Raw genomic sequence first — 17,082 nt, 5'->3', positions numbered from 1 at the left:
GAGCTTTTGGTCAGAAAATGCGACCGTGTGTATACTCCATTGGACTTTTGCTGGCTGAATTCCAGCCAGCAAAAGATTGAGAGCATGTTCAGAAAAAGTTCCTATCCGAAAATGCGATCGTCTGAAGCAATTTCGACGCGCAAAATTCCTATGCATGCTCAGAAACAATTTGACGCATGCTCGGAAGCATTGAACTTCATTTTCTCGGCTCATCGTAGTGTTGTACATCACTGCGTTCTTGACGGTCAAAAGTTCAGCGAACTTTTGAGTGACCATGTGTATGCAAGCCAAGCTTGAACGGAATTCCGTTGGAAAAACCATCCAAGATTTTTCTGACGGAAAATCCGCTCGTGTATACGCGGAATTAGAGTGTTGGAAATCTTGCATCCTATTATCACTCTGGGTGGTGAAGGTCTTTGTTGGAGACATCACTGACACAATCCTGTTTGAAGAGGGGAAAAAGTATCTGCTCTGCACTTCTGATGGGACTATTCTTTGCACACTATATTAAAAAATGTTGTAACTTTTCACTTCTCTATTTGGTGTGTAACCTAACGTTCATATATTGGGACTGGATTTTTATATATATTTTATGCATGTATTGCATTTTGTGGTTATTTATTAAGTGCAACACATTACTATTTCAGCTTGCAATATGTACCCTGTTTCCTGGAAGTCAGACAATGACTGGTTTCATCTGCAGTAGTGTAAATAGAGCTAAGTGTATGTTTTTTTTATCTCAACAATGCAAGTAATGCATATGTATGGGCAAAGTACGCATTGAAAATATTTACCTTTACAGCTGTGTAATTGCTGATTTCATGAATTTGGAGTAAAAGGCCATTTTCACTTCTTGTCCGGAATTTTATCTCAAAGTGATTGGCAAATGTTGAATCTGTGTCCACACTACGATGCTGTAAAAGATATTCACGTTTCTTGTTCTGGCTGATGGCATATTCCAAGTAACCTCTGCCTTCAAGAGATAAGGCAGTGTCTGCAGTCATATCTACAAAGACAGCAGAACAGAAGAACAAATTAGATACTCCTAAATTACAAAATACTAAACAAAACAGAAAAATCTATGGTTTATAGCACAAGGGCAGACAGTAAAATGAATACAGTACATGTAAATGTTGTATAACAAGAAATAGGCATGGGCAGAGAGAAATATCAGTTTTCTTTAGCCTGTTTCTAAAATCTTGATTCATACTCAATCGCATATATCGCGTAATCGCTTATGCTTAATAGGGATTTGAACTTAAAGCGGAACTCCAGTCAATGATAACAAACATTATTCTATTAAAATGTAAATTAACAAAAAAACTGTTTTTGCTGCAATATTCACCTTCAATCCAGGGATTTGCCCAGCAGTATTTTTTTTCTTCCACTGGATGCCCTACGTTGGATGGCTAGCATAATTAAACTCACTTTCTCTAAGTCAAAGTCACCCTGGACCTGCCCCAGTCTCTAACTGGACAGCGAAAGAGAATCATGACAGTGGTATGCTCATCTCCCTGTCTCTCTGCTCTCTCCTTTTACAACCATGCTTCTTGTTGGCAAATAAACAGTTTATTCTGTTTCTTACTCTAACAGTCCAGCCCGGTGGCTAGTGGATGCAAAAGGCTGATACCAGGTCAGATTCAGTTACTTACACTGCTTGCATTTCAAAAACTACATTTAATGATGTACTAATGACTGCTAAGCCGCACTAATTTGCCTGGAGTTTAGCTTTAAGACCTGGAGCAATTGCCTTACTGACTTTAATCTTGAACTGGCACAGCACCCTGCCATGTGTTTTCTACAAAAATATATGAAAATAGCTCTGGTTGGTAACAAGAAGCCTTACTTCTTAACCATGTTCACCCCATGAATGCATCAAGGTGTGAGGAGACATCCCCCTGGTCTCCTGGACAGTAGGATTTTCCCACTCCCGAGAAACCTGGACAGAGCAAATCAGACCCTGTCCAACTATGCACAAAACTGAAAAAAAACTTTTGGTCGAAACATCACTGCAGGCAGCACTTTTATGTTACTTTTATTGAGATACAATTTCTACCTAAAATACCCATAAGTGTAATTGAATTCTGACCCGGGTTGTGTTTTATGGCAAAATAGAAGAGCACAAAAGATAGAAATCTACAAGTTTTCTTGTTAAATGTTTCCCAAAGTCACATCTTTTAATAAGCCTCCAAGTTTTGTGTAAATGCTAGTACCAGATCTGAATAAGGAACAGAAACACCTGTACTATGCATGATAACACCTAACCAAGAACCGCATAAAACCAGCACATAAAATGCATGACTATATATTGTGGGGCCCTTGGCCTATTTTCCAGTGAAGTAAGGTTATTATAAAGCAATGTAAAACTTAACATACACTTTTCACAGTACTTTCCAGTAAAGCCATCTTTACAGTTACACTGTTGCCAGAACCAATTATCGACACAGGTTCCTCCATTTTGGCAAGAGCTTGAAGTACAGGCTCCTTCTAATCTTGGACACCTAGACGCACAAAGGGACAGAAGAAAAGAAGCTTTAGATATTGAGCACTCTGCATCAAGGTGACAGCTTTGCCATGTGCTTTACAAATATACCATATGATTTTTAAATTGCCAGAAGGGTGACAAGGATGTAAAGATGATATTTCCATGTGGAACATTTTTTACATGTTGTAGTTTTAAATATAGACGTGTTTCTTGTAATCAGTATACAAGAAAAGATCTCATCTTTATTTGTCTGAAATTTCAGAGTATGCAATTTCAGTGTGCTTTTTGCATCAGTCTGTTTAATGTTATTACTATTTGTATTGTATTAAAATTATCTTTTAATTTGTATACTAAAATATTTTTGTATTTATTGTGTTGTACACTTTTGTTTCTATCACCAATCCAAAAACACTAGGCTAATGTTTCTCAGCTGTCTTAAGTAGCTCAAATAGTTTAAGTTTCAAGAATATTAATTTATAAGGACAAGTGAAAGGACTTGTGACCCTGTTAATTCACCTGCACATAATTAGGGAAATATGAAAGCATCGCACGTGGGAAAAACTAGTGACCCTGTAAATTCACCTGTACATGACTCAGGAAATCTTGTATGACCTGCTGAGAAGCAGGGAAGTCCCATTAAAAGAAAGAACAGCCAACTAATTAGTGATAAAACAGCTAGCTTCAGCATTATATTGCAGGCCATATAGTAAGTACAAGAGTCATGTGCATGTAACTCATTACTATTATCAGTAAGCTATGGTGTCCTTACCCTAGGTATAAGACCATTTTTCTAGGTAATGTTTCAGGCCTTTAGAATACAATAAATATCACAATAAGTCCCTGTAGCAACTGGAAACAAATACGCCCCCCAGAAGAATAGACCATGTATAAAGTAAACCAAGTTCATAAGCATTGGGAATTTATTAAGGACTCTTTATTTAGCTTACCTACTTTATTTATGACCTTTACAATTTTAACAATTACCATTGGTATATAGCAGTTCTGGATGCACAGTTGGCCAAGGGGCAGAAAGGAATGATTTGTGCGTGTACTGTGCATAAGAAATAAGTGAAACTACCAATTTTAGTATTAGATTCAGATAAAATACACAAAGCCTGAAATTATGACCACTGGAATTAATACCAAATGTTACTATTTACTCTGTCAGAGCTTAAAAAATAATATTTAATAAACACTGCATACAAATGAACTATAACAATATAAAATATACACAGATCAGCCATAACATTGTGACCACCCAGTTAACATTAAATAGGTCCCCACTTTTGCAGACAAAACAGCCCTGACCTTCGATGCATGGAGTCCACTAGACCTTTGAAGGTATGCTGTGGTATCTGGCACCAAGCCATCAGTAGCAGATGCTTTAAGCTTCTGCCAGCTTGCCTTCATCCCATAGTACATCCTGGTGCCATCTCTTCCCCAGATAAATAATGCAAAAGCACCCAGTCATCTACATTATGTAAAAGAAAACATGATTCATAAGACCAGGCCACCTTCTATTGCTCTGTGCTCCATTCTGATCCTCACGTGCCCATTGTACTGTGGGTGCTTTTGGATGTGGACATTGGTCAGCATGGGCACCTTAACCGGTCTGAAGCTGAGCAGCACCATACACAACAAACTTCAATGCACTGTGTACTCTGACCCCTTTCCATTGGAACCAGCATTACCTTTGAACTACAGTGGCTCTTCCAGTGGACCAGGCTACATGGGTTAGCATTCTATCCCCACCTGCATCAATAAGTCTTGGCTACCCAAGACCCTGTCACCAGTTCGCCAGTTTTCCTTACTTGGACCACTTTTGGTAGGTCCTGACCACTGCAGACTATGAATATCCCACAAGGGCTGTGGTTTTGGAGTTGCCCTGATCCAGTGGTCTAGCCATTACAGTTTGACCTTTTTCAAAGTCACTCAAATCCTTATGCTTACCCATTTTTACTCCTTTCAACACACCAACTTCAGGGACAACATGTTCACTTGCTTATTAATATATCCCACCCACTTTCTGGTGCCATTGTTAGAAGATATTCAATGTTATTCACATTAGCTGTCAGGGGTCATAATGTTATGGTTGATCAGTGTATGTATTTCTCTAACCTCCACTGTTTTTGCTCAATCAGTTTTCAATTAAAAACTACTAATTTAAATCATTTACACTGATATTGTATGTACCATGAAACAGCTGTTTGTTAATACTAACCTACGGACTTATTGCATGTGATTGAAAATTGAACACTTTGAGTCGCCATGTATTGCAGAGGAAAGGAAACCGAATTGTGTCTGTGTGAGAAGACTTGCTCTTAAAGGAGTTTTAAACTCAAACTGAAACCTAGACTATTTTTCCCATGCCTATTAACATAAACAAATCCAAACACAGCTAAAATGCTTATGCTTTGTGGGTACCAGGGGTAGATAGAACTGTGTTGGGGGACAGGGTCTGTGCAGCAATTATTGTGTCTGGACAAACATACTGTTTCCCCCACACATCCCCACACATTATGTTTAAGGAACATAAGTTCACTGGTAACCAGAGGAAGACCAAAACTTCTATATAGTAAGTATTAAAACAACATTTGGATTAGGTTAGATAGAGGAAGTTGGGAGGACACAAATTTTCACTTCTGATTTAGGTCAGCTTCAGGAATAACAAATCAGTATGGTAAATTTGGCTCAAGCTTCAGCCTTATACTGTATTGATTGAACTTTACTTCCTACAAATGGTAATACATAGATTTTATACTTTACATTTTATCCAGCATCTGTATTAAACATTAATGGAAATAGTTTAGTAGTGTTTGATCAATGTAACTGTATTCTGTTGTCTTGGATAAAAAAAAGATTTAAAGTAAGACTTTAAAGAAGTAAAATGGTGTCATTATGTTATCATATTGCTTGACATACCGATCTAGAATTCCTTGTGCTGACAAAGCTTGGCTGGGTTCTAGAGGACGCCCATTCACTGCAAATTCCATTATACAACCTACAAAGTCATGGCTTTGTACTTGTCCTTTCCTTTGTAGTATTGGTTCCAGGGATCTGATACCTCCTACTGTTATTCTGTTTGGCTGAACATCCAGAGTCCTGTTCCAAGAAATAAGAATCATTGCAAAGCGAATTAATTTTTTTAGCAATGATGATCATAGCATAAATCACCTTTGCTTTTTTGTCTAGACTTAACAAAAGATATTCATACTTATACCACATGCTTTTATACTAGTCACAAATAGATAGAAACAGTTTTAAGAAGAACACTAAACTGGCCACATAACAAAATGCGTAATGCCTGAAATCCAACAACCCTTTCCTTAAAAGCAAGAAAATAGGTGCTTTTGTGTTATATTCTGTAATTTAAGCAGGTAACATTTAACAACAATAAGTTTTCAAATATAATGAAGTTCCTCTTTAAGATATTTTGAAGTGAAGGCAGACAAGAAAAACATCAGATGTGGCAAGAACATGCCAAAATGTATAATAAAGAAACAGCAAAGTCTCTACACCAAAAATTACAATGAACACTGGCATTTCGTCAGAAACACAGCCTTGATCCAAAGTCAACATGAATAAGCAAATAGATCAATGCTTAATCATAATAGTGTGTCCCATTAGTGAAATTTCCCTTTATCACCTGCCCTGTAGACACAACAGGAAGTGAGAGGAATTCTGTTCAAACTTGCAGGAAATTCCCTTTAACCAGTTGTCCCTGCAAAAAAGTGTTCCATTGGAAGAATTCCCCTCTATTACTGTTCTGGTGTTAACTCAAAATGTTTAACTTTCCGACACTTGTGGCCAAAGACAAACCACTGTTTTTACACATAGATTGAGGGTTCTTCCCTACAACATGCTGGCAGGGGACAAACCTTTCTACGTGGATGTTGCTGTTTTCTAATAAAAATAAATATTAAAATGGTTGAACACCTTTTGTTTTGATGCACCTAGAATAATTTAGCTGATTTAAAATGAAGATTCAACTGGGTCTAAAGCTATCAAACACTGGAACAATAGGGTGGATTGCTATTAGCAATCAATGGGTTTTACTTCATAAATGCAAATAGACTGTACACTTTGCAAGTGTAGTTGCACTCTACAAGGGCGTTTTCTCCAGAGCTTAGTAAATGAAATAAAGCTTCACTTTGCAAAGAAGAAACAATCATGTGCAAGGAATACAAAAAAACACCATTTTGCTTGCACATGATTAAATGGTGGAAGTCAGAAAGGCTTTCCCTCATTTACTAATCTCTAGAGCAAATTTCCTTGCAGAATGCAACTGCACAGTCTATTTGCCTTTAGTAAATCAACCTCAGTGAGATGCATAACTTCACCATGACTGGTTGCTGTAGGCAGTGCTTAGTAAACCCAAGTACCACAACCAGAATTGTTCGATCTGTGGGAGTGATTTTTTTTGTTGTTGCTCTTGTAATATATGTTAAGAAATGGTGAACTACGTATATTTATTCTAAGTAAAGATATTCATGACCAGTGAAAGTAGCAAAATTAGCAGTTAACCCTGTGACCAACAGGCCCCCATATGTACTTCCAATATCCTTTGCTCAAGTTTTTATAAGGTAGACCCACAGCATCAGAATGATAGATGCATGTTATAATCTAGACAACATACATTTAAAAACTCAAATATTTCAACTTGAAGAAATGGAACCAAAATATTGTATAATTATCTGCTACACTTGCCCAATAAGCTTCTAAAAAATTTGCTCATCAAGGGAGAAACACATAAAAGTTTAGTGAGCTTACAGTAAAACATGTTTAAGCACAACAGTACATAGACTGAGAAATAAATCTTATTGAAAGTATCTGTTAGGTGTCCAGTGGCTAATGTCTAGAATCCCACTGTAGAAGGCATCCACTGCAATAATAAGAATACTATATGTATGTTTCTCTAAAATCAATGAATAATATAGTAAAATATTTTATGGAGTACAATCAGGTAGGAAGTTAAAGTCTGCATTTCTTGAAACTATATTGTTATTAAAAGTAACTGTGTCTACAGGGAATGTCTTGTGAAATTTAAAAGAATTTTCATTGGAAAAAAGCGACAGTAGGTGGATGACGTTTTCACTTATTAACAGTTTTACAGAGGGATCAAGTTTGTAAGACGTGGTGAAAAATCTATACAACAGAATCAACAGAAACAGAAAAATCCCCCTCTGGTTTAATAATCAAATGTGTTTTCCTAAGTTAAAACAAATTGCACTATCCCATCTGGCAGTGTTGTAAAGGTTTAGAAATTTACCAGTCACTGGAAACAGCCGTGGTACTGACGGTACAAAACCCTGGTTCCTGGTCCTCGGAGCAAGTGTCAACTGTCAGTGACGCCGCCTGCAATAAAGTTTCATATTCGAGATGAAATGGATACACCAAAAGCCCAGCCTTGTTGTAAAATATCTTTACAGCAGTATTAAGTTATTTAAATCAATATATGTAAAATTATTTCCTTTCAAGCTATATGAGTAAAATAAAAAATGTTTAGCTATATGGAAAAAAATAGGGTCAGTTTTTTTAAAGTAACCTATTTTTGGAACTGTTGGAATTAATGTTTCAACTCTATGACTGTCAAGGGAGCAAGAACACAATGTGGTAGTATCAACAGTCATATGCAGGTGGAAGAGGTTTGGGAAAACGATAGTATACTCTACAACTTAGCACAGCTGTTGGCTTACAAAGGCTATTACAACAGTTGATGGAAAGACATAACCAATGTACACAGAGGGAAGAAAGATTAGCACCAAACCTGCAAACACTTTAAAGACCCAATCGGTGTTATTAAAATGTCAGAACTAACCCTCCAACCTCATGGGTGGAGGACGCCCATATTTGGAGCCTTGGTTTAAAACTTCTTCACGTTGCAAAATTATACAGATATTTAACTTTATTGAATGGTGCATACCTGCCACAGGCTGTAACATAACAGTAACACTATAAGATGTTATATGTCATAGTAAACAATCTTGCAGGAAAGCATTTTTTTCTACTATTGAGAGAAAGACAGATCTAAGTGTACACTGCAGACATCCTTTAATATAGCTTTATTGATATAAAATGGCTACTCACGGGGGAGGAGCTACATCTTGACGTCACCTGCTGTCATCCCAAAGCTCCATGCTTGCCTGTGTTTGATATCGCACACAGCATCAATAAAGCCTTATTAAAGGATGCCTACAGTGTACACTTAGATCTGTCTTTCTCTCACATAATTTATCCCTAGGGACTCTGGTCGGTGGATCCGGACCTTGCCTGGAAGTTTACCCTTAGGGGGCATGCAGTGTTGACCATCTGTTTTTTCAGTGGTCCACATCTGGAGGTGAGCTAAGCGAGTGTGCTGGAGGTGGAGGGAAAGTCACTTTTTTATTGAAATCTTTCACGTGGACTCTTTTCCTGCTGGGACTGTTAGTCCACCTTCTACTTACTGTTTTGCTAGGAAATTTTTATGGCCTTTTTATTACATCTGTGGTGTTTTACTTAGCCCTGATATGTGCTGCACTTCTCTGTATAATATTGACTTGTGATTATGTGAAAAATATTTTAGTGTTCAGCTGCAGTTTTACCTTGGCTTTATATTTCTCTATGCACTAATTGTATTCAGCTTATAGCTATTTATATAAAGAAAAAGTAATCTACCAACACAGAAATTGCCCAAATAAATGTGAAAAAATTTGGAATAGGTGGCTTGTTACCCTGGGTTTAGCTCTGACTTCATTAATTCTGAATAGATTGTAGGCCTGTAATTCTTAGCAATAACACACTTAAATCTGTCCACCAAGAGTCTAGTAGATATCCCGGGTATGATGAAGTTTGAAACACAAAATCATAAATTATAATATAATAAATGAATATAAATAATTATAAAAAATAATAATATAATAAGAATAAAATACATTTCCCCACGATTCACTATCGCACAATTCTGCAAGTGTTCTTATTTACTATCACTGTTTTCTAGCTGGTCTAAAACCACTTTTGAAGGGACACTTTTTGGATGGTATGGACCATCTCCAGTTTCCAGGCAGAAAGAACAGTATATATTATATACAACTGCATGCAGGGCATTGGACAAAGCACTGGGGACAAAAGGGATGTGAAATGATTTCATACAGTACTGTAATCTGTAAGATTATACTGTACTGTATGTGTTATGAATTTTGACTTTTTTGAATTTGCCGGAAGAGTCCGCCCCCATGGGGGCACGATTCTCGCCGGGAATGGAGAGGCTTCAGGAGGACAGAGCCCGCGGACACAGCGGGGGGACATCGCAGGATCCTGGGGACAAGGTAAGTATACCGCAGCAAATCCTGAGATGTAATCGGGAGATGTAATCCCGAGTGTGGCTCGGGGGTTACCGTTAATGGTGCTGAAATTTAACCCTGAGCCACACTCTGGAAAACCGCCAGGCAGGTTAAGATGTTATTTGGATAATTACATTTCTGGAAGGTTTATAATTATATTGACATTTAATTGTAACTGAGAGATTGGATTGCACAATTGTTGGTACTGTAAAAGAAATGTCTAAAAACTATTAAAAAATATTGCAGAAAAAAAGCTGAACTCCAGGAAAATATAGAAGACACAAATGAATTCAGCTCTTTATTCAATAATACATCCTTAACCACTTACAGACTGCCCGCCGTCGTTATATGTCAGTATTTTGAAGAGGGATATCGTTGTTATGGCAGCGGGTAGCTACCATAACACTGGTATCCTCTTCTTCAGCGGGTGGTCCGCTTTCAGATAAAAGTGGTCTCTGTGGCGGATTTGCTATGAGATCACTTTTATCTGCAGTGGGATAGGGACCCCCTCCTGCCACGCTCTGGTGCCCTTCCGCCGCTTACCGTAGCCGTCAGTAGCAGCAATCAGGTCCTGTTAGGTATGGAGACAAGTGAGGGGAAGATGGCCCCCACCTGTCTCCATACCATTGCAGGTTGGAAGCGATGTCAAATGTCACTTCCGCCCATAGCTCTTAAAGAGACTTTTTTTTTTTTTTTTTCAAATGACATTTCATTTTTTTTTTTTTATTGCATTTTAGTGTAAATATGAGATCTGAGGTCTTTTTGACCCCAGATCTCATATTTAAGAGGTCCTGTCATGCTTTTTTTCTATTACAAGGGATATTTACATTCCTTCTAATAGAAATAAAAGTGACACCTTTTTTTAAAAAGAACAGTGCAAAAATAAAAAATAAAGGGTAAAATAAATCTTAAAAAAAACTCTTTAAAACACGCCCTGTCCCGCCGAGCTCGCATGCAGAAGCGAACGCATAAGTGAGCAGCGCCCGCATATGAAAACGGTATTCAAACCACACATGTGAGGTATCGCTGTGATTGTTAGAGCAAGAGCAATAATTCTAGCTCTAGACCTCCTCTGTCACTCAAAACATGCAACCTGTAAAAATTTTTAATTTTATAATTTTTTTTTTCGCCTACAGAGATTTTTAAGGGTAAACATTTGTCGCCGTTCCACGAGTGGGCGCAATTTTGAAGCGTTACATGTTGAGTATAAATTTACTTGACGTAACATAATCCTTCACAGTATAAAAAATAATTGGGCTAACTTTACTGCTGTCTTATTTTTTAATTCAAAAAAGTGTATTTTTTTTTTAAAAAGTGCACTTTTAAGACCGCTGCACAAATACGTTGTGACAGAAAGTATTGCAACGACTGCCATTTTATTCTCTAGGGTGTTCGAAAAAAATATATATAATGTTTGGGGGTTCTAAGTAATTTTCTGGCAAAAAAACAGTTTTTAACTTGTAAATACCAAATCTCAGAAAGAGGCTCAGTCCTTAAGTGGTTAAATGTACTTTTTATTGCAATCAGCTTACGTATTACTTGGTATCAGCCCCTTGCAGTTCCTGTATAGTAGAGCTCAGACTGGGCAAAGAAGAAGCATCACAAGCAACCAATTAGTTGTGCTACAGTGCAAGGAACATGCTGATAAGAGAGAGCTAGAGACTGAGAGCCAAGCTCATCAGTGTGTTACTCCACTTTTCACTATTTACAGGATGGGGAGGAGACCTGTAAGTGTTACTAAACTTCAACAGAGAAAATTCAAGTATCCTGCCTAGTGCTGTGTATAGCTGTTAAAATTTCAGAACTGTATCGACAGAAATAAAAATCCTTTGGCAGGTAAAACAGCTCCCCTATTTTTTATTTTTTTTTTCATTTATTTTTTGCTATTTTCCAGTTTACAATCATGTGCAGTGTATGCATGTATTAATAATTCACATTAACAACTGGTTTATGTCACAGACGTTTGTAGCAATAAGATATGGTTTATTTTCACTTTATTTTTATTTTTTGTAAAATATATTGATGTGGAATACATTTGCCACAATCTCCAGCATAAAATAGATTAGAGTATAATATTCCAAGTTCAATTCTTTCACCTAGGGACACAATGAAAAAATCAATAATAACGAGATTGAAGCCAACTCATGAGTAGAGAACAATAAAACATTCGGTGGCCACGGTTTAAAAAGCTGCTACAAAAATATCAACCTCTATTGTTATTTAAAAATATTATTTTCAAATTGTATTTAATGCTATCATTTGGATCTAAGCAAATAAGCTGTGATGATACGTTTATACACATAACATAAAAATGACACAGATAATATTTTTTGAAAATGATCGTGACATTTTTTTAATATGTGCTGTGTTGTTACATTTCCCTGTTCACATTCTGTCTATCCTTGTCTAATCTGCAATATTTCGTCAATGACAACTTAATGCTTTTACCAGGTTTCCACAAACTCCCACTGCACCTTAGGAAATGACAGGTTTGAAATCCTGTGGGTTGAGGACAGACTTATACGAAAAAAATTGTACATGTGGAAATCATGTTACATTCAACAAAATTGCATGTGGCAGAAAAACTGAAATTTAGTAATTCTGAAAAAAAAATCTGAATACAAAAAATAAAAATAAAAATAATTGCATTTACATTCAGGCTAATAAATATTTTGGAGTAGAAAATGAACAGTGTTAGCCAGAGGGTGAGCTGGAAGAAAACCAGCCATACGTCTTTAAGTGGCATTCTTTTTTCTAAAAGGCTGCACACAATTTTGCATATTTTGTTTCATATATGCAGCTGCAGAGTACAGACACTCATGTCACAGCATTTGTTGTAGGACTCATTGGGTTATCTCTTGGCTAATAAAAGCATACTTTTTTTTAATTTTACACACTTTTATTTATATATGTCTCCACATTAACACGCAGGACAAGCTGTCCAGCAAAGGTAACAGTGAGAACTTCGGAAAACTATAATACTAGCCAGGATGCTTACAACTGTCCTTTTTATTGCCATGGTTGATATTGTCTTAAAGCGGAAATTATGTAATATTAAAGTCTTGTTTTTTTAAATAACAAACATGTTATACTTACCTGCTCTGGTTTTGCACAGAGCAGCCCAAATCCTCCTCTTCTTGGGTCTCTCGCCGACAATCCTGGCTCCTTCCTCCTGCTGAGTGCCCCCCACAGCAACCAGCTTGCTATGGGGGCACCTGAGCCAACCCGCTGCTCTGTGTGTCCATCCAGAAATGGAGCCATGGCTCGGCTCCACCCCCCTCTCTCCTCATTGGCTCACTGACTTTGATTAAAAGCAGTGGGATCCAATGGCGCCTGCTGCTGTCTCAGCAAATGAGGAGGGAGAGTCCCGGACTGCAGTATTAGGGAGGCTGAAGGGGGCTGCTGCACACAGAAGGTTTTTTATATCTTAAAGGAGAAGTACAACCAAAGCTCATTTGGCTGTACGTCTTCTTTGGATAACAACAGTACAGCTCAATCTGCACTTCTGTGACCCACATAGCACTTCTGTGATGTCACATAGCCAGTCCAGGCTTGGGAAACATCACAACCATATGGTTGGGATCCACCCACATGCCTGGACCACCACCCAGCTCAGCCTCTCAGCAAGCTGCTGATATCCTGATCTGGCCACTTCCTTCCGCTCCACTGCCCAGCGCTCCAGTAAGCGTGGGGGGGCAGAGCAGAGAGCTGATGACTGTCAGTCATCAGCTCTCTGCTCAGGGAGCTCTGAGTACAGAGCGTTCAATGGTGTTTGATCATTCAGTTCTCAGTCTTAGCACCGATGGGGGACAGATGCAGCATCGGACCAATTCTGCATCCCCCTAGGTATGATCCCCCCCCAAAAAAAATCCCCATACTTCTCTTTTAATGCATAGATTAAAAAAAAACTTCTGCATTTAAACCTCCACAAAGCCAAAAATAAAAATGGGTCCCAGGAGCTCTATGCCATAATGCACAAGTATGCACAGCACATTATGGTTAACTTACCTGGCAAGCGATCCCTTCTAGAGCTGTGCTGTCAGCACACTAGTTTGTCATGGGCCCTTACATGTCCCTCTCTTCTTTGTGGGTTTAGACTCTTCAGCCACTTGAATGGCTAGGCCAATGCCATAGCCCACTCCCTGCCTTATCTCACTAACTATACAAGCTAATTGCCATTGCTATGCATGTTTGTGTTATTTTATCTTCAACCTGTTCAAGCAACGCTATGTTAGTCTATTTGTCCATGCACATATGGGTGCTGACTGGCATATTTGCAAAGGAGCGTTTTCAGGCTGAAAAAAAAACAAAACATCACAAGTGCATTTTTGAGAAGCGCTTTTGGCAGAAAACTGCTACAATGATTACAGTACAGTAAACAGTGTACATTGATTATAGTGAAAAATGAGCAGAGGGGAATGTTTTAATAAAAAAAAAACACTTATAAAAGTAAATGCATAAAACTATATATACTTTTGTGAAATATGAGCTACTTAGGGGGTTATTTACTAAAGGAAAATCCACTTTGCACTGCAAGTGCACTTGAAAGTGCACTGAAAGTGCACTTGGAAGTGCAGTCGCTGTAGATCCAAGGGGGATATGCAAGGAAAATAAAAAACAGCATTTTAGCTTGCACATGATTGGATGAAAAAATCAGCAGAGCTTCCACTCATTTCAGATCTACCCCTTAGATTTAGAGTGACTGCACTTCCAAGTGCACTTTCAGTACACTTTCAAGTGCACTTGCAGTGCAAAGTGGAGTTGCCTTTCGTAAATAACCCCCTATGAGTGTTTTTTAATGCTGCTTTTTTCTGCCAGAGGTTCTGGCAGTTTTTCAGCTGCCTAAGGTGCATGGATCCTTAGTACTGCTTGGGCCTTGAAGAAGGGGTACACTCTGAAAGCTTGTCCTGAAAATGTGGATGTTAGTGCAAATAAAAATTGTATCACGGACACTACTCAATTGTTTTTGTTACAAATGCACTAATATGACTGCAATCATCTCAAACTTAAATTATGGAAATTTGTATAAACTAGATAAAACTGTGAACGGTACTCACAGCTATTAAGTAGTTTCTCTGTATTAATCAAATCACAGGAGCATGTTTGTACATTGCACTGCACAAATACACCTCAATGACAAGTGAAGACATTTGTGATGTATTATTTCACTTCCATATAATAGCTTAATGGCAAAAAATGTTTTTGCATTTTTTAGTAACTGCATTTTTCACAAAAATCAGATCAGAAAAAAAGATTTCCAGATGTTGACTTAGGATCTTCAATATATCCTATTTAAAGCATAAATCCAGGCTTGATTTGATGTCTTTGGATCAGTCATATGACATCACACTCCGCTTCATCTTCCTTCAGCAATAGGCACGTCCTTAATGCTACAGAGATTGGCACAATGTAATGTATTGCCTCTCTCTAAAACATACTCTTGTGAGCTTAGGCTAGCTTATGAATGTAAGGACCTGCACAAGTCGGCAGGTCCATGACAGCCTGGGCTAACAAAATGGTGCTAAGTGTCATTCAACTAGTAAACAGGAATAGACCTTGGACAATAGGTTGCTAGTGTTTTAAGCTGGAGTATTGTTTTCATTTTTTTCACATTTGTTGATTGTTAATTCACTTCACTCAGTCATATGCAAAGTAAAATTTCTATTTTATTTGCATCTTCAGCTTAACCACTTCACGTCTAAGGGTAAAACAAATCTTAATGTCTAAGCACAATTTTGTAACTTTGACATATGTTAGTGAAACGGAACATATTACCACAACTACTTTGTTCATGCAGGTGGATTATACCTTTTTTTTGACAAATTGGGCTTTATTTGTTATTAAATTGTTATGGATATCTCCTGATGTTTTTTATCAAAGGAAAACTGGCCCCAAATAGTCAAAAAATATATATTTTTGAAATTTAGCAGTATATTTCTTTCATGACCTACCACCGAAGAACAGCTCAAAATAACTTATCCTGCTCCTGACGATTGCAGCAATACCACATATGTGTATGTTATTTGTTGTTTGTACCCGTAGTATAGCCCAGAAACAATAGTGCGCATTTTACTTTTTTTTTTGTCCTGAAACACACCGACACTAACTACTCATTAGGGGGAGAACCCCTAGGGGCTTCCAGGATGGAGAAGGACCTGGGGTCCTAGTATAAGACAGACTGAGCAATTGCATGCAATGTCAAGCTGCACCTACCAAAGCCAACAGAATATTAGCATGCATTAAAAAGGGAATTTACTCCAGAGATCAATTAATTATTCTGCCATTTTATAAAACTCTGGTTCAGCCAAATCTGGAGTATTCTGTCCAGTTCTGGTCACCAGTCCTCAGAAGGGACATGCTGGAGCTGGATAAAGTCCAGAGAAGGGCAACTAAATTAATATGGGGGCTGGAGGACCTCAATTATGAGGAACGACTACAAGTACTAAATGTATTCTCCCTGGAGAAGAGACGCTTGAGAGGAGATATAATAGCAATATACAAATATATCAATGGTGATCCCGACATAAGTAAGAAACTTTTCAGTCCCAGGAAGTGTAAGAGGACACAGGGCCACACGATGAGACTGGAAGAGAAGCGGTTTAACCTTAAGCTGCGTAGGGGTTTTTTCACTGTCAGGGAGGTAAGGATGTGGAACTCTCTTCCACAATCGGTGGTGTTGGCAGGAAGTATGGATAATTTTACAAGACACTTGGACATGCATCTCAGCGAAAACAATATACAGGAATATGGGAAATGATTTTTCTACACACACATCTACACAGGTTGAACTGGATGGACTGTTGTTTTTATTCAACCTTACCAACTATGTAACTATGTAACTGACACTTAAAAAAATCCTGCCCAAAATATACTGACCCTGACCTTTGACCCCAACCTTGACCTTTGAAACTTACTTGACCCGGGGGGTGTGGCCGGCAGCGTGGAAGATGGCCGCAGAGTAAGAAAGCTCCGGGATACAGTAGCTTCCAACAGTGGCACACAGCGACATGGGGCATAGAAAACCTCTCCCCGAACCCGGAGAAGTCCCTCTTAAGACACCGGAGCCAAAATGAGGAAAAGGGAATACTACAGTGGACCCCGCAAGCTCACAGATATGTTTACAACGGTCTGATGCTTGCACCGCCTCAGCTACAGCCTCATGAGCCAGGCTGCACTCCGGGTCCCACAGGCTGGATACACAGGCGAGATCATCTCGTCGCTTGGGGCAGGCAAGTAACCAAAGCTCTCCTTCCCAAAGCCCTCAGAAATCTAGACCCA

General features: G+C 38.3%; 1 protein-coding gene across 1 annotated transcript in view; it reads right to left on the bottom strand.

Annotated features, from left to right (window-relative positions):
• The window catches only part of FAT4 (FAT atypical cadherin 4), a 365,853-nt gene that overhangs the window by 10,969 nt on the left and 337,802 nt on the right, over positions 1-17,082 (bottom strand). Inside the window, exons 12-15 of the mRNA XM_073603673.1 lie at positions 7,755-7,840; positions 5,408-5,587; positions 2,377-2,501; positions 795-1,006 (exon numbers count right to left, since the gene is read on the bottom strand). Coding sequence (XP_073459774.1) covers positions 795-1,006; positions 2,377-2,501; positions 5,408-5,587; positions 7,755-7,840 — 603 coding nt within the window. The remainder of the gene's footprint in view (positions 1-794; positions 1,007-2,376; positions 2,502-5,407; positions 5,588-7,754; positions 7,841-17,082) is intronic.

This window comes from Aquarana catesbeiana, linkage group LG01 (genome assembly GCF_042186555.1).
Source record: "Aquarana catesbeiana isolate 2022-GZ linkage group LG01, ASM4218655v1, whole genome shotgun sequence".
Taxonomy (NCBI): Eukaryota; Metazoa; Chordata; class Amphibia; order Anura; family Ranidae; genus Aquarana; species Aquarana catesbeiana.
This window is presented reverse-complemented; position numbering and strand designations above follow the sequence as displayed.